The 27,573-nt window shown below is 40.4% G+C and overlaps 1 protein-coding gene and 1 pseudogene across 9 annotated transcripts in view; one reads left to right on the forward strand and one right to left on the reverse strand.

Annotated features, from left to right (window-relative positions):
- SMARCA1 (SNF2 related chromatin remodeling ATPase 1) overlaps window positions 1-27,573 on the reverse strand; it is a 100,827-nt gene that overhangs the window by 16,249 nt on the left and 57,005 nt on the right. For all 9 annotated transcript variants that reach the window (XM_017349732.4, XM_070066460.2, XM_070066459.2 and 6 more), the window contains 6 exons: window positions 26,120-26,230; window positions 25,759-25,872; window positions 11,901-12,023; window positions 6,109-6,241; window positions 2,098-2,216; window positions 1,774-1,986 (listed from right to left, as the gene is read on the reverse strand). In XM_017349732.4, the coding sequence (XP_017205221.1) occupies window positions 1,774-1,986; window positions 2,098-2,216; window positions 6,109-6,241; window positions 11,901-12,023; window positions 25,759-25,872; window positions 26,120-26,230 (813 nt within the window). The remainder of the gene's footprint in view (window positions 1-1,773; window positions 1,987-2,097; window positions 2,217-6,108; window positions 6,242-11,900; window positions 12,024-25,758; window positions 25,873-26,119; window positions 26,231-27,573) is intronic.
- On the forward strand, window positions 12,111-16,811 carry LOC103351990 (ras-related protein Rap-1b pseudogene; annotated as a pseudogene).

Below are 27,573 nucleotides of genomic sequence, written 5' to 3' on the forward strand. Positions count from 1 at the left end.
GGAGGGAGAGGGAGAGAGAGAGGGAGAGGGAGGGAGAGAGAGGCAAAGAGAGAGAGAGAGAGACAGGAAGGGAGAGAGAAACAGGGAGGGAGGGAGAGAGAGGGAGGGGAGAGAAACAGGGAGGGAGGGAGAAGAGAGGGAGAGGGAGGGAGAGGGAGGGAGAGAGAGGCAAAGAGAGAGAGGGAGAGAGAGAGAGAGACAGGGAGGAAGGGAGAAACAGGGAGGGAGGGAGAGAGAGGGAGGGGGGAGAGAAACAGGGAGGGAGGGAGAAGAGAGGGAGAGGGAGGGAGAGGGAGGGAGACAGAGGCAGAGGGAGGGAGAGAGAGGGAGAGAGAGGGAAAGAGAGGGAGGGAGAGGGAGGGAGAGGGAGGGAGAGGGAGGGAGAGAGAGGGAGAGAAATCCTCCAACCACTGGTTCACTCCCAAGATGGCCACAATGGCTAGGGCTAGCCCAGGCCAAAGCCAGGAACCTGGAACTCCATCAGGGTCACATAGGTGGCATGGGTCCCAGGAACATTAGCAGAGGGCTGGATCTGAAGTGGAGCACCTGGGACCCAAACTGGCCTGCGTCAAGGTGGCACCTTAACTAAGTTGTACCACAGTGACAGCCCTATATGTTGGAACCTTAATTCCTCATGGAGCAATGTTAAGAAGTGGATCCTAATAGGAGATATTTGGATCATGAGGGCTCCAAGCTCATAAATAGATTAGTATTTCCTCACTGGAGTAGGTTAGGTTTCAAGGGAGTGGGTTAGTTACCTCAAGAGTGGGTTGCTGGGGCCAGCATGTGGCACAGTGAGTTAAGCCACTACCTGGGACACCTGCATCCCACATCAGAGTGCCAGTTCAAGCTTTGGCTACTCTGCTTCCCATCCAGAGCCCCGTTAATGCAGCAGGGAGCTGTTCAAGTGCTTAAGGCCCTGCCACCCATGTGGGAGACCAGAATGGAGTTCCTGGCTCCTGGCTTCAGCTGTCCCTGGCTGTTGTGGCCGCTTGAGGAGTGAACCAGTGGATAGAAGATATAACTCTCTTTTTCTGTCATGCTGCCTTTCAAATAAATAAATAAATAAAATTTTAAAAGAAGAGTGGGCTGTTCTTGAGGCTGCCTCTCAAGATTTTGTCCCTCTCATGTGTGCCTGCTTCCCCACCAAGTTACAACGTAGCACAAGGTCTTTGCCAGAAGCTGACCAGATGTAGCCACGGGATCACTTCCCAACCTCCAGAACCAAAAGCCAAAACAAACCTCTATTCTTTATAAATTATCCAGTCTTGGGTATTCTGTTATTGCAACACAAAATGGACTGAGGTGACACCTGGAAGAGTTTGTACATGGACTGTACAATGTACATGTAATGTCCAGATGACACTGGTGAATCAATGTTAACATTTTCAGGTGGGGCTGTGGTGAAGCAGGAAAAGAGCTTTATTCTTAGCTGACGCATGCTGAAGCATTTGGAGGTGAGCACTCATGTTTCCTGAAACTTATTTTCAAATGGTTCAGAAGTATAGATATGTGTATTTACAAATGTAATACATATTTCTGAATATAGAATATAAATATTTACCTATTTCTGAATACAAAATGCAGATCTACAGTATATATAGATGCTGTGTGTGTATACACACACACATATATATATATATGTGGAGAAAGAGTAAATGTACATGCTAATGTGATAAAATGTTAACAACTGGAGAATGTAGGTGAAGGATATATTGTGTTTGAAATTTTTTCAAAACAAAATGTCGGAGGAAATAAGAAAGCAGTACCTACCATGGCAGTTCTAGACTTGATAAACCAGTCAAATCTAAACTGGGGAGCATTCCGTACACACTGTCTTAATTCTTCATACACATTTTCTCTATCAAAGCCCATCTTGTGTAACATACAAATCAAGAATCTATCTTCTTCTTCAGTATAGTTCTTTCCTTTACTGGTTCCATACTGAATACGCAACTGATGAAATGGAGCCTTGTATCTTGCAATCTGTGTATTTCAACAAAATAGTGCTTTTAACTGAATGTGCAGAAATAAGTCATAGCTAATTACCACATCAATTAAAATAATACAATGATCATTTGATATAAAATATAGTACTTTAGCATCCAAGGCTTTCTTGATACTGATCCTTCGTTGGATTCTTGCTTCTCCGCGTTCAATCTGAGCCATAATTTTCTCAATATCCTGTAATTCATTGCAACGTTCCCAAAACACAGCTGAAAAACAGTTATCACTTTAAAATGCTATCATTTAGGCCAATGAGTCTAGGGAATTATCAAATAAGAACTAGGAAAAGACATAGTGAACTTACATTTTTTAAAATTAAGATTCAGATTCATCTGCATATATAATATGTTCAATTATTTAAAACTATCTTTTTATTTAAAAATAATATGTCAGCAAGGTTTTAAGTTAGAAATTTTCATTTCATGATATATGGATTCTTTACTCATCTCAAATAACTAAGATTTCAGAGGATACTACAGATATTGATTTAAGCTAGGCTTTTTACTCAAATGTGATATAGAAGAGATCAAATACATAAAATGAAACAGAAGAGGGCAGTATATAAACAAAGAACAGTTTCCTAGCAAGCAAAAACAAAACAAAACTACTATCAACATAACAAAATTTTTCCCATGAAGTGACCATCTCTACTGAAACTGTTACTTGCTTTTGGAATCACTCATCAATATTACAATATTTCTTATTACCTCTATTTTGTTTTTAAAGTCAACTTGAATATGCTTTTCTCTTCCAAAAAAAGCACTTTCATTGGGATTTTAATTGTATACAGACAGAATACTCAAATTCTCAAGTCACCCAACCAAATTTTATAGATGAGCTGAATAATCTGGCTGCATTAATACGTCACATCTTATGACTTCAGTGAAAGGCCTTTTAATGACATAATCTGCATTCTCAATTTTTTCTTTTTAGAGACTATCAAGAAAAGTATGTCAGCATTCTGATTTTCGTAAGCATCCATGTTCAGCTCTTCATTCACCAACTTATTCATGCAACACATATTTAAACGTCTACTTTATAAGAAACTGCACACTCATGAACAGTCAACTACACATTTTTTCTCGTACTGCACAACTACATGAACCCATTCCAATCTCCTCATCTTCTGGTGTGGTCAACAGCAATTAAACAGTCTTGAGCTACTCCTGGCACCTGACCCTGTGTCCAATTTAAGGGAACATCTGACATATCTTTCTGATTCACTTTTTCTTCTTACAACATTGTGGGTCATTCTGTGCCTGGCTGGGAGACTGCCTGGCTAGACCACGCAGGAGGTTAAGAAGGCATGGCACACTATGCCTCCCAGGAAGGACCATCTGCCCTGACTGCTGGCAGGTGGCAGGAACCCCAGGTACATTCACCCCACCCCCGATTCCAGTTGAAGGACCTTGTAATTGTCAGTCATGTAAATGGCTCCTGGGTGTGGCCCAGACCCATAAGGACCACCAAGAAGGCTACTAGGCTACGTGACCTTCAAGCTGATTGGAGAAGGATAGCTAGCGGCACCACTATCAGTTTTATCCTACAGAATTAGTGTTGCCCTGAACTAGCTATGCCCTCTCTGCCTGCCTATTAAAAGCAGGAGATTCCAATACAATCCCATCAAGGTGGCATGCACCAATGCCATCTCACTAGTCCAAGTGATCAATTTCAGTTCACAATTGATCACACTGATAGGTTTAAGAGTCAAAGGGATCACACAAACAAGACTAGTGTCTGCGAATACTAACTGATGGAATCAAAAAGGGAGAGAACGATCCATCATGGGAAGCAGGATACACAGCAGATTCAAGGAATGGCAGATGTCCTAAACAGCACTCTGGCCTCAGAATCAGCCCTTAAGGCATTTGGATATGGCTGAAGAGCCCACGATAGTATTTTAGATATGGAAAGCCAAGACACTCTGGGGAAAAAAAAAAGAAGACCTAAATGAAAGATCTCTGCGAGTGAGATCCCAGTGAAAAGAAAGGGGCCGTTAAAGAAGGAGGTACCTTTCTCTGAAGGGAGGAGAGAACTTCCACTTTGACTATGACCCTGTTGGAATAAGATCGAAGTCGGCGAACCCAAAAGCCTTCCATAGCCTTGGCAACTCATGACTAGAGCCTAGGGAGATTACTGACGCCATAAACAAGAGTGTCAAATTGTTAAATCAACAACAGGAGTCACTGTATACTTACTTCTCATGTGGGATCTCTCTCCTTAATGTGTTGTCCAATGTGAAGTAATGCTATAACTAGTACTGAAACAGTATTTTACACTTTGTGTTTCTGTGTGGGTGCAAACTGATGAAATCTTTACTTAATATATACTGAATCGATCTTCTGTATATAAAGATAAATGAAAATGAATCATGATGTGAATGGAATGGGAGAGGGAGCAGGAGATGGGAGGGGTGCGAGTGGGAGGGAAATTATGGGGGGGGGAGCCATTGTAATCCATAAACTGTACTTTGGAAATTTATATTTACTAAATAAAAAAAATGTTAAAAAAAAAGCTTGTGCTTGATTGTTAATAAACGGACATGTTCTCTGAAACTTGTCTCCGGTGCTTCTTGTCGAAGAACGCCATGGCCGCACCATCCCAACATGTGGGCCTCTGTTGCATTTGTTGCATTTCTCTTCATATCTTCTGACAAAACTTGTGAAAAATCCCTCTGCACCCAAGCTTTCACACTCTTGTCATTTAACCTCTGCTGCTAAAATTTCTCTCTCCTGTTTTTCTCCTAAGCTTCCAAATGCCCTCAGCTTAAGTGCTAAATTTTAAGAGTAATCATAATGGCATGCTGCTATCAAGGGAAACGTCTAAAGTCCCCAGGAGTTATCAGAAGATCCTTTCAGTTTCCCCAAAGAAAAAAGTACATATTCTCCAAACTTGGATTTATTCAAGCATTAGCACTCTAGATAAAGCAAAAGTGTTCCCACTCAGTGCTAATCTTTGGTATATTTGTTGGTATTGTAGTATTTCTTTCCTACTTCTGCCAAAACACAGTATTTCAGTGGTTAGGTTAAATAGGCTAGAAACATAGACATCTAAAACCTGAAACTGCTTTATCACATTGCTTCTATGGGAAAAAGAATTCTGTATTCTAAACACCTGATATTCACACCAAATTTCACAGCTCGAGCTATTTGGAAGTTAGAAACATTCTATGTTCTACATATGGAAAACTTGCTAGACATATTTACCTATTCTGAGTAAGAGTTCTTTTCAGAAGCCTGAGGTTGGATATGCTGTGATGTGGGAATCAGTATTAACTCCACATGCTTCAGCAGCTAAACTATTCTGATTAAGACCAAAGACAGGGGCCAGTGCCTCTTCCAATCCAGCTCTCTGCTGTGGCCTGGGAGGGCAGTGGAAGATGGCCCAAGTGCTTGGGCCCCTATACCCACGTGGGAGACCAGGAAGAAGCACCTGGATCCTGGCTTCAGATTGGCACAGCTCCAGCTGTTGCAGCCATTTGGGGAGCGAGCCAATGGACGGAAGACCTTTCTCTCTGTTTCTCCCTCTCACTGTAACTCTACCTGTCAAATAAAATCTTAAAAAAAAAGACCAAATACACAGCTAAGTAAGAGAGAGAGGATGATTCCATGATCAACCAATAGACTTACTTAGGCAACATTTTTAGATCTATTCCAGCTTGCCTCAAGATAACAGGACTCATATAATCAGTCTGGAGTAGCCTGGCACCCTGGCTATGTTTGTGCATCTAGATGAGCTTAACAGGAACTGGCTACTTCAAGGATTACCTAGAAAAGAAAACCTGAACCTGAACCTGAAGTCTCATGACCGGAATAGAAGCAGACCAAATCCAGAGGTGGGAAAGTAGGAAATGAATTTTGTCCACACTTATTCAATAACCACCCTTGTTTTATCAGTTTTACTTGGCTGTATGAGCCAACTACTACAACCCAGAGCACTCACTCTGTTATGATAAATCTTACCATCTTTTCACAGAAAACTGTTTTACCCATTTTGATCATCAAAGTTTAAAATATCTCTGGAACAAACGTACAATTAAAGTGATGCTAAACAAATGAATAGGGTTAAAATAAAACATCATGGTTCAAAGCATTTACAAACCTGAATATTCCATGACCTCCTCAGGAGACTTGCCCTCTACCTCTCGAGCTATATTATCAATGTCATCTCTTCCATACTTCTCATTAGCTTTAATAAACTGATTGAAATCTCGCTTCGTCCAGTTTGTGAAACCCTGTGACCAAAGAGTTAAATAGAAGTTAAATTAATAAATCCATTTATTAACCTATGTACTTCTATACAGTGATATATTAAAAATAAGTCAAAAGGTTTCAAATGTTCCTCCTTATAAAATTGCACTTTTTTATGTCGGAATCAAAAGTTGAGTGACAACTGTTATAGAAACAACTGCTTTTCTATTATGAAAAGAATGTACTCCTCTTCAAGTACTTAAAGTTGATTTAAAGTTCTAAGATATTGCATACTTAATACTACATTGCAAGTGCATTAAAATAAATATGCTAATATAAACACTAAAGTCCTGATATTACAGTACTTCAATGAATTTTTTAAACAGATCTGTTCCCATGTAAATTAAGATAGGAATGTAGATACATTAAATCAAAATAACACTGAGAAATGATCAAGAGAATGCAAAAAAATAAACTTTTGTAGTTCTTTTCATAATTTTAAACTACTGTGAATTAATATGTCTGTCCAAAATTGTATTCATGAATAGAATTTCCATAAACAGTACATTATCAGGCCCACTCAATTTCTCTATTAAAATATACAACAATTTAGTCAGTGTTTTTAAATCTCCTGGCATTATTAGCACATCTATACAATCACAGGACCAAGAACATGTTTTCCACCATAAGTGTGATGCACTTTTTTTTTTTTTGAAAGTCAGAGTTAACACAGACAGAGGAGACGCAGAGAGAGAGAGAGAGAGAGAGAGGTCTTTCATCCACTGGTTCACTTCCCCATTGGCCACAATGGCTGGAGCTGTGCCGATCCGAAGCCAGGAGCCAGGAATTTTTCTCGGTCTCCCACGTGGGTGCAGGGGCACAAGGACCTGGGCCATCTTCCACTGCTTGCCCACGCTACAGCAGAGAGCTGGATCGGAAGTAGAGCAGCAAAGACTCGAACCGGCACCCATATGGGACGCCGCTACTGCAGGCAGCAGCTTAACCCACTATGCCACAGCGCCAGCCCCATAAGAGTGATACACTTAACATTACAAATTTCTATCCTTGGCTTTTAGTTGAAAAAGATTTCAGATGACCTCACATTTTGCTCCTTTGGACTGTCATGATTTTTTTAAAAAAAAGAATAATTATTTAGCAACAAAGAATGATGACTAAAAATTAATAAATGAATTTAACTACTAGAAGGGGCAAAACATTCTATTGAACTAAACTATAGCACTGTGGGGAGCAATCCGGACTGGACTAAGTTACTGGAATTAAGACTTATTCTATGCATCTGCTCTCCCACAATATGGCGCTGGGAGAGAAGAAAACAGCTTTTACACAGCTGCCTCCAGTTCAACCAATAAACTGTAGGACTTGCTCCTGATTGGAGAGCAGCGTACTCGGCGTGTGGGCAGCCGAGTTGGGATTGGCGGAGGAGGACTATAAAGGAGGAGAGAGACGGCATGCACCGGGAACATCTAAGGGGAACACCTAAGGGGAACACCTGTGCAGCCCCCGAGAGAGCCGGCCAGCGGTGTGCCGCTCCCCTGCGGAAGTGGGGAATGTGGCCAGGGGGAACTGCCCTTCCACGGAGGTGGAAGGGACAGTAGCCAACCCGGGAAGAACCAGCAGCAAACCCGGGGAGGGCCGAGCAGACAAAAGAACAACGCAGGGTCCTGTGTCGTTCCTCCACGAAGAGGGGGAGCGACATAATGGTGCCGTGACTCGGATAGGAAACCTAGGACGGATAGCAAACTTAGGAGGGAAGAAACGGGAAGAACTGGGAAAATATCGGAGAGAGAGACTAGCAAACAGCCTAGGGAAAATATCGGAGAGAGAGACTAGCAAACAGCCTAGGGAAAAGCTGGACGAAAAAAGTGCCGGAAGAAGCTATTGAAAGCCTAGGCATAGACTCAGATACGGACTACGGGGGGAAGCTGGGAGAAATCTCTAAGGTCGAAAGCGAAAGTGAAAGCTAGAACAAACAGACTCGGATACGGACTGTGGGGAGAGGCCAGGAGAAATGAGGGAGGAATATTGTTGGAGGAAAGCTTGGGGAAACATACCGGGTAGAGAAAAATGTTAGGGAAATTGAAGCCGCGGGGGGCAGGCCGAGGTGGAAACGAAAGCCACTTTGGGATTCTCAAGTTAGCCCGGGAATAGGGGGCGAAAAGTTAAAACCAGAAGCGGAAACGTAAGCCTGGTTGGGATCTGTCTGATTAGCCCGGGGAGCAAAGGACGGGAAGCCAAACCGTGGGGCGGAGACGTAAGCTGGGTTGAATTCGCCAGGCTAGCCCGGGGAACTTGGATTGAATGCTAGTGGCGGAGACGCAAGCTACGCTGTGTGACTCGCGGAAGCCGCCGCGTGCAGAGAGAGCACGGGGCGTGAATAGATAGGGAACGCGGGGCTGGCGCGAGGCCGTGGTTCAGACGCGAAAGGGCTAGTGAGAGACCGCGGAGTGTGCGCGCGAAGCCGAGCCGCGCAGAGCCGGGAGCCCGCCGGCGGGGCGAGGCGCCGGGAAGCCGCGCGGAGCCGTGAAGCTGCCGCGGGGCGGGAGCCGGGAAGCCGCGGGGATAAGAAAAACAGAAGTTTAGAAGTAAAATGAGAGCGGGAAGCTGCGGGGATAAGAGAAACAGAAGTTTAGAAGTAAAATGAGAGAAATAGGAATGCTGGAAGATAGAAGTAAAATGGGAGAAAAAGGAATGCCCGGAGATAGAGAAGTAGAGAAATAGAAAGGCCTCCCCACAACACTGCAATGTGAGAGCTTGGATTCGGTCTGCCTGATTAAGTGAGGCGATGAGCACCTGCGGCGGCTAGCAGCTTATGCGCCGCAGGTCACCGAAGACAGGCACGAATTAACATCAGAAAGGCCTCCCCACAATACTGCAATTAGAAGGCTTGGATTCAGTCTGCCTGATTAGGGAGGCGGTGAGCACCTGCGGGCAGCTAGCAGCTTATGCGCTGCAGGTCACCGAACATAGGCACGCATCAGCGCCTAAAAACCTCCTCACAACATGGCGAAGAGAGGACCCGGATTTGGTTTGCCTGATTGATAGGACTTGTAAGAACCTGTGGCAACTCTAGCAAGTAGAGCAGAGTGTGTGCCGCGGGACACCGAAGACAGGCGCGTATCAACGCCAAAAATAAAAAGAAAGGGGGATCTGTGGGGAGCAATCCGGACTGGACTAAGTTACTGGAATTAAGACTTATTCTATGCATCTGCTCTCCCACAATATGGCGCTGGGAGAGAAGAAAACAGCTTTTACACAGCTGCCTCCAGTTCAACCAATAAACTGTAGGACTTGCTCCTGATTGGAGAGCAGCGTACTCGGCGTGTGGGCAGCCGAGTTGGGATTGGCGGAGGAGGACTATAAAGGAGGAGAGAGACGGCATGCACCGGGAACATCTAAGGGGAACACCTAAGGGGAACACCTGTGCAGCCCCCGAGAGAGCCGGCCGGTGGTGTGCCGCTCCCCTGCGGAAGTGGGGAATGTGGCCAGGGGGAACTGCCCTTCCACGGAGGTGGAAGGGACAGTAGCCAACCCGGGAAGAACCAGCAGCAAACCCGGGGAGGGCCGAGCAGACAAAAGAACAACGCAGGGTCCTGTGTCGTTCCTCCACGAAGAGGGGGAGCGACATAGCACTACCTCAGTTGAGACTGCTCTTCACATTATACTGTACACTCACCGTGGACTGCTAGCCATGGAGCGTTATTTTTTTTTTAAAGATTTATTTATTTATTTGAAAGTCAGAGTTACGCAGAAATAGAGACACAAAGAGAGGTCTTCCATTCACCGGTTCACTCCCCAGTTGGGCACAACGGACAGCACTTCGCAGATCCAAAGCTAGGAGCCAGGAGCTTCTTCCGAGTCTCCCATGCGGCTGCAGGTGCCCAAGGACTTGGACCATCTTCTACTGCTTTCCCAGGCCATAGCAGAGAGCTGGATTGGAAGTGGAACAGCTGAGAGTCCAACCAGCACCCAAATGGGATGCCAGCACCACAGGCGGCAGCTTTACCTGCTACACCACAGCACTGGTCCCCATGGAGCGTTCTTAGGCCCTAACTTTATTTGTGTGCTCAGGAAATCAATTCTAAAACTAGAACATGAATACTTAAGTATTTTATTCTGTGCTAAATCCGAATACTGAGACAACTGAATTATACTTTCAAACTAAACTTTATGACTTTCAGACATCTGGCTCAAAAATTTATGAATACTATTTGTATAAATTCCTTCAATGTTCTAACAAGGAAAAGGCTTATATAATAAATAATATATAAATATAAAAATTATCTCTCAAAAATTAATGTGCAACATTTCTTACTATTTACACTCTTCAAAAAAACTATTGAATAAATAAATCAGGCTGGCAACTTTCTATACGAAGGTGTAATCATATAGTACAAACATTTTTATTATTTTGCAAGAGTCTTTTATGCTGAAACTTCTTATCTTCTACAATTAGGATTTATGATACTCGTGAAACTCATTAAAGTAACAAGGATTTGAAAGTACTAATACTTTGTTCAAATGGAAATGTTCCTATTTAATAATAGGTAACTTTTAATTATATGACAATCACCTTTAAAGTTTCATAAAGTTTAGGGCTGGTGTTGTGGTACAGCAGTTAAAGCCACAGCCTGCAATGCCAGTATCCCATATGTGCCAGAGTTCAATACTCCAGCTGCTCCACTTCTGATCCTGCTCCCTGCTGATGCTACTGGGAAAAGAGCAGAAGATGATCCAACCCACTTGGAGACCTAGATGAAGCTCCTGGCTTCAGCCTGGCCCAGCCTTGGCTGTTGTGGCCATTTGGGGAGATCTCTCCATCTCTCCTTTTCTCTATGTAGCCCTGCCTTTCAAATAAATAAATAAATCTTTATAAAAATAGTTTCAGAAGTTTCTCATCATTGTGTTAAATTTCTAAGAAAAAAGAAATTTTGAAAATAATAAAATTATTCATAAATAAGAGATTAATAGAATAAACCAAAATTTTCAGTATGTTAGTGAGTACCATCTGCCATAATTCAAATGTAGATTCACCAATCTTACAATCAGTAAAATGCTTATCACATAATTGACATTTATAGTGTGTGTGTATTGTGTGTGTGTTTTCTAGTATTTCCAAAAGAGCGTATTCCATAAAACATATTTGAAAAATAAGGATATTGGGCTGATGGTATAGCACAGTGAGTTAAGCTGTTCTTGGGATGCTTGGATCCCATATTCAGAGTACCAGTTCAAGTTCTGGCTGCTCCACTTCAGATCCAGCTTCTTGCTAATGTATCCTGAGAGGCAGCAGGTGACAGCTCAAGTGCTTAGGACACTGCTACCCACGTGGGAGACCCAAATGGAGTTCCGGGATCCTGACTTCAGCTTGGCCTAGCCCTAGCTAATAGTGGCATTTGGGGACTAAATCGGCGCATGGAAGATCCTCTCACTAGCAGATGGAAGACACCTATATCTGCTTGTCTCTTTTTTTTCTTTCCTCTCTTTCTCTATCAAGTAGAAGAAAATAAATATTTTTAAAAAGAGATATTTAGTCTAAACATGTGTTTATAAAATAGCCTAAGTTTTGTTGATATATCAAATCAGAAAAGTAGGCTCATACAATAAAAAATGTGATCTGTATTTCCCTCTTTCCTTTTTTCTATTAGTCAACTGGAAGTATTTCAGCCACTTAAAATACTTTACTTGTGTGAGAAGTTTTTCCTTTTCTTCAGTCTCTTCCTGTGTAAGAGGTTCCGCTCCATCGATCTTTCTTTGTTCTTCTCTTTGAGCCACAGCTGGATTTGGGTTATCAGGATTCCTAGGGACCTACATAAGAAAAATTGTTAAAGTACATATACACATAACAACATTTAGATTTACTTCAACACTATGCAATATAAAGTCCTAACCAGAATGCCACATGGTATTTTAGAGTTAAAACCCTTTAGTAAATGAATGCCACATTATATTCTAGATTTGATTATACTGTGGAATAAAGTATATATGCGCAATGTTATAATAGTACATAGAATAAATAAAGTTTGGCAGTTAAAAAAATTGGCCTACATTGTTCTAGTCAAATAGAATAGGATAGAGAGGTGACAATGCATCTAAAGATTTCATTCAATCCTTTGATCAGTTCAATGTGTGAAAAGAAATGAGTGTTTTATTGCCTGCCAGAATAGGTAAAAGGAGGACATTTTATGTTAAATAGAAAATTAGGGGCAGGTATTTGGCCACCAGTCAAGACACCAGTTAGGCTGCCTGCACCTTGCATTCCACATCAGAGTGCCTAGGTTCATCTCACAGGTCTAGCTCTTGATTCCAACTTCCTGCTAATGCACACCCTAGGGGTCAGTGGTGATGGCTCAAGTAGGTAGGTCCCTGTCATCCACCTGGGAGATTTGGACCAAGTTCCTGGTTTCAGGCTCCGGACTGGCCCAGCCCCACAGCTGCAGGCATTTGGAGAGTGAACCAGCAGGTGGGGGAGGACACTTGCTCTCTTGCTCATACTCTGCTTCTCAAATAAATATTTTCAGAAATGGAAAAATCTGTATTAAGTGACATGATAATGAATGGGAAAAAAGGCAATAGAAAATATAAGAGGGAAGGGAGTAATACTGCACACAAACAGCTGTCCTGGGACCAACCATCAAGGGAAAAGGGACTACAGAAGCAGTGATGGACAGAAATTATGCAAGGTGCTTGGGCATAGAGTTGCAAACGTACTGACAACTGAGAAGAGAGCTCAAGTTCAAAAGAGGCTCAGGTCTCCAAGCAAGCAAGCCATCACATGTTTGGTCAAACTGTAGCCCAAATGGCCTCTGGGTTTCACAGTGAGCATATACGACAGGTCTTAAAAACAGTTCATGGAAAGCGTATATTTCACACGGAATCTTTCTGCACCACAAAATATCTATCTTTTAATTCCATTTTCCATGAACCTTTGGAAGTACCCTTATAAAGTGTAGTTCAGCAGTATAGACAGCATTCATTGTATGGGGGGACAAACTGTGACTCTCAGTTCAAAGTCCATTCCATCACTTGCATCTGTAGCTACAACGCAGCACATTAATTTAAAAGGACAGGTACAAAACATGTAAAGTATATTTTATAGCATTCTACTAGACATGAAAATAAAGAGTTGGCAATAAGCCTTCTGTAGTTTGGAACAGAACAAATATCATAAATTACTCATTTTGGGGGGGTAGCAGATAGCTATGGTTTCACTACAATGTAATTATAATACATAGCAGAACGCATTTTTCTCATAGCTACATACATTGCAGAGCGTTTTGCCAATTATAACATTGGAATTAAAAATTAGTATTTTTAAAAAGCTGTTGCATCCAATAGCTCTCCAAAAACAAAACCCAGTAACTGGGCATTAAAAAGAAATACTGAAAAAGCAAATTCATTTGTAATCATCAGTACCAGACAACCAAATTATTACATATTGATTAAATGTCCATGATGTTCACAGCACTATGATAAGGACTGACTGTAACACAAAAGACATATTCAACATGTTCCTTGACCACAAGGGGTTCACAAACTAGTTGCCGAGTTTGGGGCATTATCTTAAGCACTGTCAAAATTCGGAGAGAAGGGAAGAAGGGAAAGAATAACTCTAGGCTGGAGCAGCATGAGCAAATGCATAAAGGCAGCAATGGACAAGAGGGCGCATATAAGGGTTTATGTTGGGAAAGGATAAGAAACAAAGCCAGCCTGAGACAGATTTAGAGGACCTTAAAATCACAGACTAGGCACTGGAGACTTCTGAACATGAGAGTAAAGTGTCAAAACATATTGCTTTCAACTGTAAGCCTTGTGCCGTGTGGACTCAAGTGGGAAAGAGACTAAAGGCAAAAGATACCCAAAAATATAAAGGCAAAAAACTAAATACCAAAAAAACTAGAGGCAAAAAATACCCAAGTATTTGGGTCCCTGCACCTGGATGAAGCTCCTGCCTCCTGGCTTCAGCCTGGCCCAGCCCTGGCTATTGCAGCCATCTGAGGAGTAAACCAGTGGATGGAAGATCTCTCAATCTCTTTCTCTCTCTTTCTTCTCTCTCTTTTTCAAATGAATAAATATTTAAATTAAAATTAAAAATTATAGGAACACCTGCAATTTCATTCCTAAATATTTACACAGAGAGAAAACATCTATGCAAACACTTTTAGAAGAATGGTCACAACATTTTGACTCATAAGAGCCAAAATCCGGAAAAGAGCTCAGCCCAGATGTCCATTAAGAAGAGAACAGATAAGCAAAGGTGGCTATCCATACAATGGAATGATGTTCAGCAATAAAAGGAATGAATTCCTGGCTGATACATGGGACAACATGGCTGACTCTCTAAAATATTAAGTGAAAGAAGCTTTAAATATACTGTATGATTGCATTGATGTAAAATCCTAGAACAAAAAAATAAACCCTACCTATCGAGGAAAATAATGTCATAATAGTGGTTGCCTCTCAGGAGTATATATGGGGATTTGATGGGGAAGAGGCACTTTCTGGGGTGACAATAATAATCTATATCTTTATAAGGTTATATAGATGTATACATGTGCCAAAATACACTGAATGACACACTTAAGATTTATATATTTTATTGTATGTAAGTTTTACCTTGAAAATCATATTGAACTTTGAAGGACCAGTGTTGTGGTGCAGTAGGTTAAGCCACCGCCTGTGATGTGGACATCCCATATCAGAGTGCCAGTTCAAGTTCCAGCTGCACCTCTTCCAGTCCAGTTCCTTGCTAATGCACCAAAGAAAGAACTGGAAGATGGCTCAGGTACTTGGGCCCCTGCCATCCATATGGGAGACCAGGATGGAGTTCCAGGCTCCTGGCCGCTTCAACTCAGCCCATCCCCGGCTGTTTCAGGCATCTGGGGATTAAGCAGCATATGGAAGATCTCTGTCCCTCCCCTACTCTCTGTCACACTTTTGCTTATAAATAAATCTTTATAAAATTTGTATACCTTAAATAAAATTTAAATATATATATAAAGTATAGGATATTGTACTTTCACTAACAAATATGCATGTTTAAATGTTTCTGGGTAAAATACAGTTAAGTCTACAACTCTGAAATGCATAAAAATAAAATAGATCTGAGGAAGAGCTGCAAAAATGGAAAAATAGGTGAAAAAGCAAGTGTGGGAAGATGGAATTGTAGAACATATATGATGTATAATACGTATGTTCACCACACAGTTATGTCAACACTTTTCCATGTTTGAAAATTCTTCATATGTTTGGAAAAAACTACCGACATAGCTTCAAATGTTTAATAAGACACTTTAATTGCTGGTGTGTGAAATATCTGTGACTTCAAATTTTAATTTTGAAAAACCTCTTATCTTAAGATATTTCTCTATCAAATATCCTCAAAATGCTCATGTCCAACAAGCCATATTCTAGCAAACTGAAATATTTTATGAACATTTAATTTATAACAGAATATAGATAATAACCTCTGCAATATAAACTTTTTATTACTATGTAGATTTCCCAATACTAAAAATTTGCCCTTGAAATTTCTAATAAAAGGAAAATCAGAATATTATGCATTAACTATAATTAGACTTTAGGATCCACTGAGACAATTTCTTCCATATCTACCGGACATGTTAACATAGCAAAACTTAGGACTAAATTCATTACTGCCATGTTCACTATTTTAACTCTAGAAATTACTCAAATTCATAGCTGCTAAAATGGCTAGAACAGAAATAGCTCAAAATTCCTAAATTCCTGTATCTTCTCCTATCAAAAAATTCCTTAATATTCATAATTTTTAAAAGATGCTCACTTTTTAACTCCATGAGGCTTTTTATCAGCATCAAACTTCCTGAAATGATTTCAAAATATTATATAAGAGAGGCAGCCATGTAAATCATGCAGAGCTACCAGGAGGGGGCAAGGAGCGCAGGGCGATGCTAGCTGCTGGGAGCTGGTGACAGCGTGAGAGGTACTAAATTTTGACAAGTTTGCATTGAGCATGAATATAAACTAGTCGTTCCTGGCTCAGGAGGCAATGGAAAGTCTGCTCTGACTGTAGGGTTTCTTCAAAGAATTTTTGTTGAAAAATATGATCCTCTGGTAGACAATTCTTACAGAAAGGAAGTTGAGTAGATGCACAAAAGTGTATGCTTGAAGTCTTAAATACTGCAGGAATGGAACAATTTAAAGCAGCGACAAGGCTTTGCACTGGTTTATTCTATCACAGCACAGTCCACATTTGATGATTTACAAGATCCTAGAGGACAGAATTCTTTGAGTTAAAGACACTAATGGTGTTCCAATGATTCTGACTGGTAACAAGTATGACCTGGAAGATGCAAAAGAGTTGTAGGAAAGGAACAAGGTCAAAATCTAGCAAAACAAAGGAACAATTGCATATTCTTAGAATCTTCTGCAAAATCAAAAACACATAATAATGTGATCTTTTATGACCTAGTGCAGCAAACTAACAGAAAAACTCCAGTGCCTGGGAAGGCCTGCAAAAAGTCATTACGTCAGCTACTTCAGTCTACAAAATGTGTTGTGGCTGTGAGCCAGGGCTGAAGAACCATTGTCCAACTCAACAATCCCAGCATTCCAACTCTGTTAAACCTACCAACATCTTAAATGGACTTTCCCACAGTGGTATCCTGGGACAAAAAGCAACTGTAATCAGTTTGCACATCACTAATCACTTTCCAGTATCACAAGAGAGATTTTACTTATATAATAGCCTTAGAGTATGCAGCTGGTAAAACCAGAGGCTACTTCCAGTATTACTGTTAAGAGAGATTCTCCATCCACCAAGATTGTATGTGTAAGAAAATGGTGTACTGTACACCTTAACACACCCATGCTTTGTATTGGAGAGTACAGTAATGTAAATCATAAAAGCATCACTATTTTAGCATAATGAGAAAGTCCAAAGAGTTCCAATATTTACTACTGAGGGTAATTTTTCTTCTTTGATACTTGAAGCTGATTGCAATTTTTAAAAAAAAAAATCCAAGGTCATTATCATTGTATTATACAAAATAAGTGCTTTGACTACAAACACAACTGTATAGGTTTTTTTTTTCACTTTTTAAAAAACCTGTGGAGACAGTGATCTTGTATTTAAATTACAATAGCCTTTTCAGTACGTCTTAGATTAAAAATACCGCCTTTAATATCTTTTGGGAAAGAAATGTCCAGAATTTGTAAAACTTTATTATGTTTCTTTTTCTGTCAACATGGGGAATGATACTTATAGTTGTGTGTACAGTGGGGGTCTATAACAAAATATGCGTATGAAATGCAATTGTTTTATGATTTCACAGTTTTTATAAATCATCTTCAGGCCTCTGCTGCTGTAGGTTCTCACTATGAATCCCTGGCCTGCTCACACACAAGTGTATTTGCAACACCATACTTTTGGTGTTTGTTACTTTTGCCTTTAAGTGATTGTTTCACATGTGTAACATTTTGGTTGTGATGAAAAATGGTGGAAAGTACTATAGATGTGAATGTGGGAAGTGATTTTAATCACTGTACTTGATCACGAGGCCTAATTTGCAGTAACTAAAGCTATTTTATTTAACAATGCCTAGTTGCTTTGTAGGCATTAATGTTTGAGGGTAAAGATTGTGCTTTGATACAACAGGAAGTCATAGTATTTAAATTAACCAACCTAATATTTCAATTACTTTGGAATGGTCAAATGTAAAGTGCTGTCAATAGCTAAGACATGGAATCAACCTAAATGCTCATCAACAGAAGACCGGATAAAGAAATTATGGGATATGTACTCTATAGAATACTATACAGCAGTAAAAAAAAAATGAAATCCAGTCATTTGCAACAAAATGGAGGAATCTGGAAAATATCATGCTGGCCAGTGCCACGGCTCACTAGGCTAATCCTCCGCCTTGCGGCACCAGCACACCAGGTTCTAGTCCTGGTCGGGGCGCCGGATTCTGTCCCGGTTGCCCCTCTTCCAGGCCAGCTCTCTGCTGTGGCCAGGGAGTGCAGTGGAGGATGGCCCAAGTCCTTGGGCCCTGCACCACATGGGAGACCAGGATAAGTACCTGGCTCTTGCCATCGGATCAGCGCAGTGCACCGGCCGCAGCGCGCTGGCCGCAGCAGCCATTGGAGGGTGAACCAACGGCAAAGGAAGACCTTTCTCTCTGTCTCTCTCTACCACTGTCCACTCTGTCAAAAAATAAAAAAAAAAAATAAAAACATCACGCTGAGTAAAATAAGCCAGTCCCAAAGGGACAAATATCCTATATTCTCCCTGATCGGTGACAACTGAGCACTTAAAAGGAAACCTGTTGAAGTGAAATGGACACCATGAGAAACAGTGACTTGATCAGCCCTTTTCCTGACTGCTGAGGAACAACTTACTACTTTATTACTTTCAGTATTTTTTTGTTCTACTTAATACTATTGGTTGAACTCTTTAATTAACACAATTATTCTTAGGTGTTTAAATTTAACTGAAAAGTGATCCCCGTTAAATGTAAGAGTGGGAAAAGAGGGAGATGTACAGTTTGGCACATGCTCAATTGGACTTACCCCTAATGGTAGAGTCAGAAACGTGCCAGGGGATTCTAATTCAATCCCATCAAGGTGGCATGTACCAATGCCATCTCACTAGTCCAAGTGATCAATTTCAGTTCATAATTGATCAAAATGATAGGATTAAATGTCAAAGCAATCACATAAACAAGACTAGTGTCTGCTAATACTAACTGACAGAATTAAAAAGGAGAGAACAATCCAACATGGGAAGCGGTATACACAGCACACTCATAGAATGGCAGATATCCTAAAACAGCACTCTGGCTCAGAATCAGCCCTTAAGGATTCAGATCTGGCTGAAGAGCCCATGAGAGTATTTCAGGCATGGAAAGCCAAGACATTCTGGCAAAAAAAAAAAAAAAAAGACCTAAATGAAAGATCTCTGTGAGATCCCAGTGGAAAGAATGGGCCATCAAAGAAGGAGGTACCTTTCTCTGAAGGGAGGACAGAACTTCCACTTTGACTATGGCCTCGTCTAAATAAGATTGGAGTTTGTGGACTCAAGAGGCTTCCATAGCTTTGGCAGCTCATGACAAGAGCCTCGGGTGATTACTGATGTCATAAATAAGAGTGTCAATTGTTAAGTCAACAACAGGAGTCACTGTGTACTTACTTCTCATGTGGGATCTGTCCTTAATGTGTTGTCCAATGTGAAGTAATGCTATAACTAGGACTGAAACAGTATTTTACACTTTGTGTTTCTGTGTGGGTACAAACTGATGAAATCTTTACTTAATATATACTGAATCGATCTTCTGTATATAAAGAGAATTGAAAATGAATCTTGATGTGAATGGGATGGGAGAGGGAGCGGGAGATGGGAGGGTTGCAGGTAGGAGGGAGGTTATGGGGGGAAAAAGCTGCTATAATCCAAAAGTTGTACTTTGGAAATTTATATTTATTAAATAAAAGTTTAAAAAATGTAAAGTGCTGCAATTTTGCATAGCTTAGCAAAAATAGATCAATAAATTTGGACTGCCATGCAAAAAAAGTTGCTATATAAGAACTAGGTAGATAAATTATAAAACATTAGTACTGACCAGATACCTAAGAGGTACCTGAAATATGCATACTTTATGTCTTACTATAGTCCTCAGCAATACAAAAAAGAAATTATCCTTTAAAAGGAAGCATCACAATTAGTATTTGGATTTCTAGCCAGACCCTAAAGAATTTTTGATTAAGAGTTGTGTTCCATGAACTAGTGAAAAAAATCGGGGGGTATTATTTCTTAGAAGGGGTTTAGCAAGTATCTCATAGAATTATGGAATACTGAATTAAATATAAAAGCACACAAAATGAAAACAGTGACCTGAAATCAGCTCATTGTGTTTTGGTCTTACCACCACAAAATAGATGGCACACATATATTACCAAAACTCACAAAGATTATGGAACTTCCTCCATTTGTCAAATGTTTATATTAGTCCCCAAAGAATTCTTCAGTGGTGAATGTTCTACAGGTTTCTTCAGCTTTCTTCAGCTTCAAATACAGCAAAACTTTCACTCCAGGTCTTAGAATGAATGGAACTCCCAGATATTCTGCACTTCTATGCTGCAATTGAGATTTCAATTAAGTCATCCTCTTCAAATGTAAGGATTTTTACTGAACATGTAATTGAATGCATTATATAACAACTCCTTTTAAGTTGTGAAAGCAATGAAGCGTCTGAATATGCCTGACTTGCAACAGGGCAAGGCTTAGATAGCAGGAAGAACTGACACATAATGCACTGCTGGCCACCAAGTGGTTAGAGCAAAGCAATTTTCTCAGCTTCAAATAAAACAACCCTTTCAGCTCTAGATCTTATTATCAGTAATGTTGATGTAATCTTGTTGTGTTGAATATGGGGTCTAGGGAAGCAACAAAATCGAAAATAGAAATACAATGAAGCAGGTCCTCAAGGAAAACTTCATCAACTGTTTCCAATCTAGTGAGCCCCTCACTAGCCCCACCCCCAAATCACTACAGAATAACACTCTGGAGACTCAGAGTACACAAAATCTCACTAGAATCGCAGTATCCCAGACATGAACACCTAACCCCCCTTGGCTAACAATCTTCTAAGCAGAAAGTGGGAACAGAGTCCCTTTCTGGGATCCTGACTGTGTATACCAGGTAACTCCATTATAGCGGTTTTGTTGATCTAAGAATAAACTAGAGCTCCATTCACTCTGTGGGCCTGATGAGTTTTCTGGAGATGTAGAAAAATCTGTGTTCGCTATCTCTTGAGAAGACATGTCTAACAGCTATGTATCACATCCTCCTTGAAAGAAGGGTTTTACAATGATTAACACACCATGTAGATCTCTGTATACTTTGAACTCAAATGCAAACTTACTCAATTGAAAAACCCACTGAGTTTAAGTCCTTAAGTTCTTGGCAAAGAATAGAGGAGTCAAGGTTCACAAAGAACCAACATGCAGGATGTATTCACATTTGTCTGGTAAATTCTCAGCTGGAGAGAACTCTCAGCATAGAGAGAACCCAAGCAAGCCTTAAGACAACAACACAGAGGCAATCCAGAATGGGGCTGAAGAGTGCACAAGGCTAGGAGTGGCAAAGTATATCAAATCCCCTGCTATGTCCACCACTAGTCCACATCACCACCATCTTCTCTCATTTTGATACTTCAACAGCCTCCTGAATGGTGTCCCTGGATAAACTCGCCATTCTCTACACTGCAGAGTGATCTTCTCAAGATGTAAATCTAATCACACTTTAACACTTCTAAGTCATATTACCTTGTGCAAATTTCTCAGGTCAAACTGCTCAAGCTCTCTATGACCAGTTTCCTCACCCATAAAAGAACGATGTAAACCAGGGATGTCATGAGGATAATGAGTTAATATTTATAAAGAACTTGGAATGATAAGTAATACAAGTAAGGATGAAGTAAGTGTCCATTGTTATTATTTCACCATTTACTCACCTCCCTAAGTTACAAACATCTCAGTGGTGTGCCTTTGCTCTAAAGCTAAAGTTCAACTTCATGACTATGACATGATCTGACTCCGCCACTCACCAGCCTCATCTCAAGGAGCTCTCTTCCTCACCCCTCCTTAGCAACACTGGCCTTTTGGAATTCCAAAAAGGGACCATCCTCCTGCCCACCTCAACAGCTTTGCCCAGGAGATGCCCTCTGCCTGAGCTTTCCTCTCCCACACTCCATATGGCTTATTACATGTCTCTAATCTCAGCTTAAATGATACTTCCTTAGGGCACACTTCCCTGATCGCCCAGGCCAAGTTAGATACCCAGGTTAAACTCTCTCATAGCACCCTTTGCACAGAAGCACACAAATAACAACATCCTTATACTGTGCTTGTTCAATGTCTGTTTCTTCCAATAGAATGTGAGTTCCAGGAGGTGAAAGATCTTGTCCATCTCATTCACTGATTTATCCAAAGCACTTAACACAGCACATGGTACAGAGGAGTGCTCAATAAATAGCTATTAAATGAAAACAAAAAGTCATCCTTTCGCTCATTCCCCCATCTCCTGTTGCTTCATTCTATAAGGTGACGAGAAAACAGCAGGGTGCTTTGGCAGGAATTCCATGTCCTCTTCCCTCTCCCTTCTCGTCCTGTTCCTCTCTTCTCACACCTTCTCCTCCCTCTCTCCATTGCCCTTTGCAGCTGTCCCTGCATTCCTACGTCTTCTAAGGTTTCCTCTCTCCTCCATCGTCTGCCAGCTGGCCCCCACCCAAACAGTCACTGTAAGACCTCACCCCTAACCACAAACTGCCTGTAATGAAAGGCAATGTTTACATTCAAATCAGAGCTGTGGCCACAATGTGGTGGGCACTGTAATTATCACAAGGAACAAAATTTCAGGATCTCCAAAGAAGGAGCATAAACAGTTCTAGCATCAGAGATGATTTTTTATTGCTGCTATTTGACTACTACTTGGCACATCTCCCAAAGAGCCTGCCACACCACTATAAACACAGTCCTTATTTAGGACTGTAGAAAGATGCAGGGTTATATCACAAGCAGAAATAGCCTAGAATGTCAGGGTGGAAAGAGCACAGGCACTTGAATCCTGAGAACTAGGGTTTGAGACCAGCGCTGATGCAACCCTATCAGCTACGTGACCTGGAACAAGGTTATTTCACTCTGAATTTCCATTCCTTCGCCTGCTATATGCAGACGGTAGTAACACCTACTTCATGAGAACGATAAGAATCAAACGAAGTACATGTTAAACATTTTGTAAATTATAAAATGCTCTACACAAGCATTTGGTTTATTACTAATGGAAGTCTAACATTTCAACTAATTTTCCTGTCTCACTAATAAGTCAGTAAAAGTAACAAAAAAATAGCATTCTAAACCTAAGACCATTACAAACCTTAGTGAGATGATATATATTTGTTTACCTTGTGAGATATTTTTAACTTATTAATTTTACTACTCTTATTTTGCATTTTTAACCTGTAGCTTATGTTTTTTCTGACATAGCATTGTTTTCACTGTCTTTGAACGTGGTTTTATGGCTGCTCTGACAGTTCAACTATAACTATTTTACTCTTCTACAATTTCCTAAAAAGGATTTGATCCAGTCATGTTGGTTTAAAAATAGTCATCTCTTGCTACCCATGGGGGATAGGTTCCAGGACGGATGCTCAAGTCCCTTATATTTGTATAAAATAATGTAGCATTTGGATAGAACCCCACACACCCTTCCATATGCTTTTTTTTTTTTTTTACAGGCAGAGTGGACAGTGAGAGAGAGAGACAGATAGAAAGGTCTTCCTTTTTCCGTTGGTTCACCCCTCAATGGCCGCTGCAGCCGGCGCACTGCGCTGATCCGAAGCCAGGAGCCAGGTGCTTCTCCTGGGCTCCCATGCGGGTTCAGGGCCCAAGGACTTGGGCCATCCTCCACTGCACTCCCGGGCCACAGCAGAGAGCTGGACTGGAAGAGGAGCAACCAGGACAGAATCTGGTGCCCCGACCAGGACTAAAACCGGGGGTGCCGGCGCTGCAGGCAGAGGATTAGCCTAGTGAGCCGCGGCGCCTTCCATATACTTTAAATCATCTCGACATTACTTATTATTCCTAATACAGGACAATGGCTATATAAATAGTGGTTGCACTGTATTGCTTAGGGAATAATGACAAGAAAAAATTGTACATATTCAGTACAGATACAGTATTTTGCCATATTTTCAATCCACGGCTGAATGTGCAAATGCAAAGCCCACAGATATGGAGAGAAAACCGTACATTCAAACTTAATCACATTTCCCTAACTAGATTATAATATTACCCGCTGACATACCCCCTAACTTTTTAGCTCTTATTAAAAATTTTTAAAAGAGTTATTTATTTGTTTGAAAGGTCTAGTTACAGAGAGAGATGGATAGACAGTAGGAGACATCTTCCATCCAGTGATTCACCCCCAGATGGCCACAACAACCAGGACTGGGCCAGGCCGAAGTCAGGAACCAGGTGCTCCTTCTGGGTCTCCCACGTGAGTGCAGAGGTCCAAGCACTTGGGCCATCTTCTGCTGATTTTCCAGGCACATTAGCAGGGAACTGGATTGTAACTGGAGCAGCCAGGACTCGAATCAGTGCCCATATCAGATGTCGGCAATGCAGGCAGTGACTTAACCCACTGTGCCACAGTGTGTCCTCAAATTTTTAAACTTTCATAAGCAAATGGCAAGCAAGGCTTTTTTTCTCTTTTGTTTTACTCTGACACAAATAGCAATGCACTCACCCTGGACAAGCACTAGAAACATTCTAGAGATCCGCCCTAATTCCAAAATATAAATGTAATAACTAAATATCTTATCTACCTGCAGCTTTCCTGGGCACATTCCAGCTACTAATCAAAATCATTGGTCATAGTTCCAATGGTGATAAAACTCCAAAAAATAATCTTAAAAACACAGTTTCTGATTCATAAAATGGAAAATTTCATAAAATTAAAACAGTGTTAATGATTTTATAATTTTGTTAATACTAGTGATTATTATATTTTGGGTCAATCTCCTTCACCCACTACGAAGTCAATTCTAACATCAAAATATAACTTAGTACTGCTTACTCTCTCAATATGACAAATTTAGCATGACAAGCATTAAATTTCACTCACTGAAAGAGTTCCTATCTACCTATATAAATTAAAGATTTTTGAATTCTAAGGAACCATTTTAAAATTACATAGTTATCATGTTTATAATTATCTAATACCTAAATAACCACAATGCACTAACCACCAAAGAGCTTTAATCAACTTATAAGCAATAAGCACAAATATATTATTTCTTGGTCCTATCCAGGAAATGATCAAAATTTTCCTATCATATATCAATATTCAATTCTAATCAACCACAGACTTATTCATCCTTGTACATATTATTTGAATATTCAAACACTAGCATTATTAAAATCATATGATTACTACTATTTTCAAATATTGGATAATTCTCCAATAATGCCACTTAGTCATGATCCTATTGGTGATTCAGTCACTGAACAGTTTATTTATGGTTAAACCTCTTCTTTATTTTCTTCTTTAATTTATTTGAGAGACAGAAAGACAGATGAGAGAGAGAGAGACAGAGAGAGAGATCATCTATTAGCTGGTTCACTCCCCAAATGCCCACATTGGCTGGGATTAGACCAAACTGAAGCCAGAAAATCAATCCAGGTGTACCACGTGGGTAGCAGGAACCCAATTTCTTGGGACACCACCACTACCTCCCAAGGTCTGCATTAGCAGGAAGCTGGTGTCCAAAGCCAGAGATAAGTATTGAACCAAGGCACTCTGATATGGGACGCAGGCACCTTAACCAGTATGTTAATGAACATCTTCATGGCTAAAAGTCTGCCCTTCTTCTTTGGTTTTAAAAACACTGTTTTGATTTACTCTTACATTCTCTCATGTTAAAATGAAACAATTAACAGTCTAGCTAAACAGACAATATTATTTTAAAATATTGTATTATAGTAATCTGAAATACTGAAAAACTACCTTATAGCCTATTGTCTTTCGATAATGAAGAATTTCTTTTTCCAAAAGCTCAAATAAACGTGGTGGGAAAAATTGAAAATCCTGAACATTTGGCTGCTTCGGAGGCCGTGGAGCCTGAGAGAGGAGAACGTGTTACACATATACATATATTTGTTTTCTGTCCATAAGATGAAAATAATTATCTGATACATATGGAAAATGAATACAATAAAATTCCACTGATACAGCTGGGCCATATGAAGTACTATCTTCGAACTGTTACAGCGACCATGACGCAACAATAATATAATTAAATCGGAATCACAGAACATGTTAGAAGAGGGATCTTCAGAACATAAAAACCAGCCTTGCAGCAGTTTACCTTTGGGATCTTTGGCTCGCTGACACGCAAAGCCTCTCTAAAGTAGGCATCCACGGCGTAGTTTGCTTTGCGTTCTCGTTTAGGAGGTTCAATCCATTCCATCATACCAAGCTATAAACAACAAACAAGAACAGAGGCATTAATTACTCCAGACCATTTTATCCAAATCAAGTACATCAAGGCTGCAGAAGCATGGGAAAACCAAGGCCATGTTGCTTTATTACAATAAATGCTGTATCTGTATACACATCTATAATTATATCTATCTCTATAGGTAGATATAGATATGAAAGAATCAAACATACTTTATCAATCACAGTTACATATCCAGAGTTCAAAAAATTTGTACTGGACACAAATTTCAGGTGCGAGGATGATTTTCTATTCTTTTCTTTTTGAAAAGATGTTTCAAAATTCGTTCATCCCTGGTAATAGAAAAGAATCTGCACAATCTACTTAGGATTTTATGTCCATATAACAGGTAAAGACCAGCTATTATGAAAGGAAGAATAACATTAATTCTAATAACTGTTGTAAGTGTATGCATTCTTAAAACATGAGGGGGTAAATGAGGAATAGCAACACGACAAGTGTATTTCCCTTCAAGTCAGGAGAAATGTTCAAGTGAGACCTTCAGGAATAGTAGCTGTTGGGGTATGGGAAAAGTTAGTGGAATCAGAAAGACCCAGATTTAAATCCAGGTTCTGCTACTTCACCAGTTGTATAACTTTTTAGGGGTGAATTATTCATATTTTCTCCATCTATAAATGACACTGATATTACCTACCTTCAGGATTAAATGTGACCATATAGTTGAAGACATTGGTAAACTGCCACAAGTTAAATGTAGGGTATTATTAAACATTTAAAGAAGTATGAAAAATTATTTGTAACATTTAAAATTTTACTCCACTATCATTTAAAAAATACAATTTAACAGTCAACAGACAAAATTAACAACAGGGGTGGGGTGGGCATTGTGGTACAGTGGGTTAAGCCACCACTTGAGACTCCCACATCCCATATCACAGTGCAGATTCGAGTCCCGGCTCCTCTGTATCCATTCCAGCTTCCTGCTCATGCATCTTGAGAAGTTCAAGGGCTTGAGCCCCTGACACCACATGGGAGACCTGAATGGAGTTCCTGGATCTTGACTTTGGCCTAGCCCAGTCCTGGGTGTTGAAGGAATTGGAGAATGGAGGCGCTCGTGCGTGCTCTCTCTCTCTCTCTCTCTCTCTCTCTCCACTTCCCCTTCTCTATGTGGATGAAGACAAATAAACATTTAAAAATAGCAGTCTGGGGAACAGATGTCTAACTCATGTTTTGTCTTGATTTCACAGTACCTAACCTAGTGCCTTTAATAAATTAGCCATTAATGGTCTAATAGAGGCCAATAGTCTACCATCAACAGTCCTATCCATTTTATCTTATTAAAGGTTGAGTTCCAACCTTGG

Source organism: Oryctolagus cuniculus, chromosome X (assembly GCF_051225735.1).
Source record: "Oryctolagus cuniculus isolate XC-2025 breed Fujian yellow rabbit chromosome X, ASM5122573v1, whole genome shotgun sequence".
In the NCBI taxonomy this organism is placed as follows: domain Eukaryota; kingdom Metazoa; phylum Chordata; class Mammalia; order Lagomorpha; family Leporidae; genus Oryctolagus; species Oryctolagus cuniculus.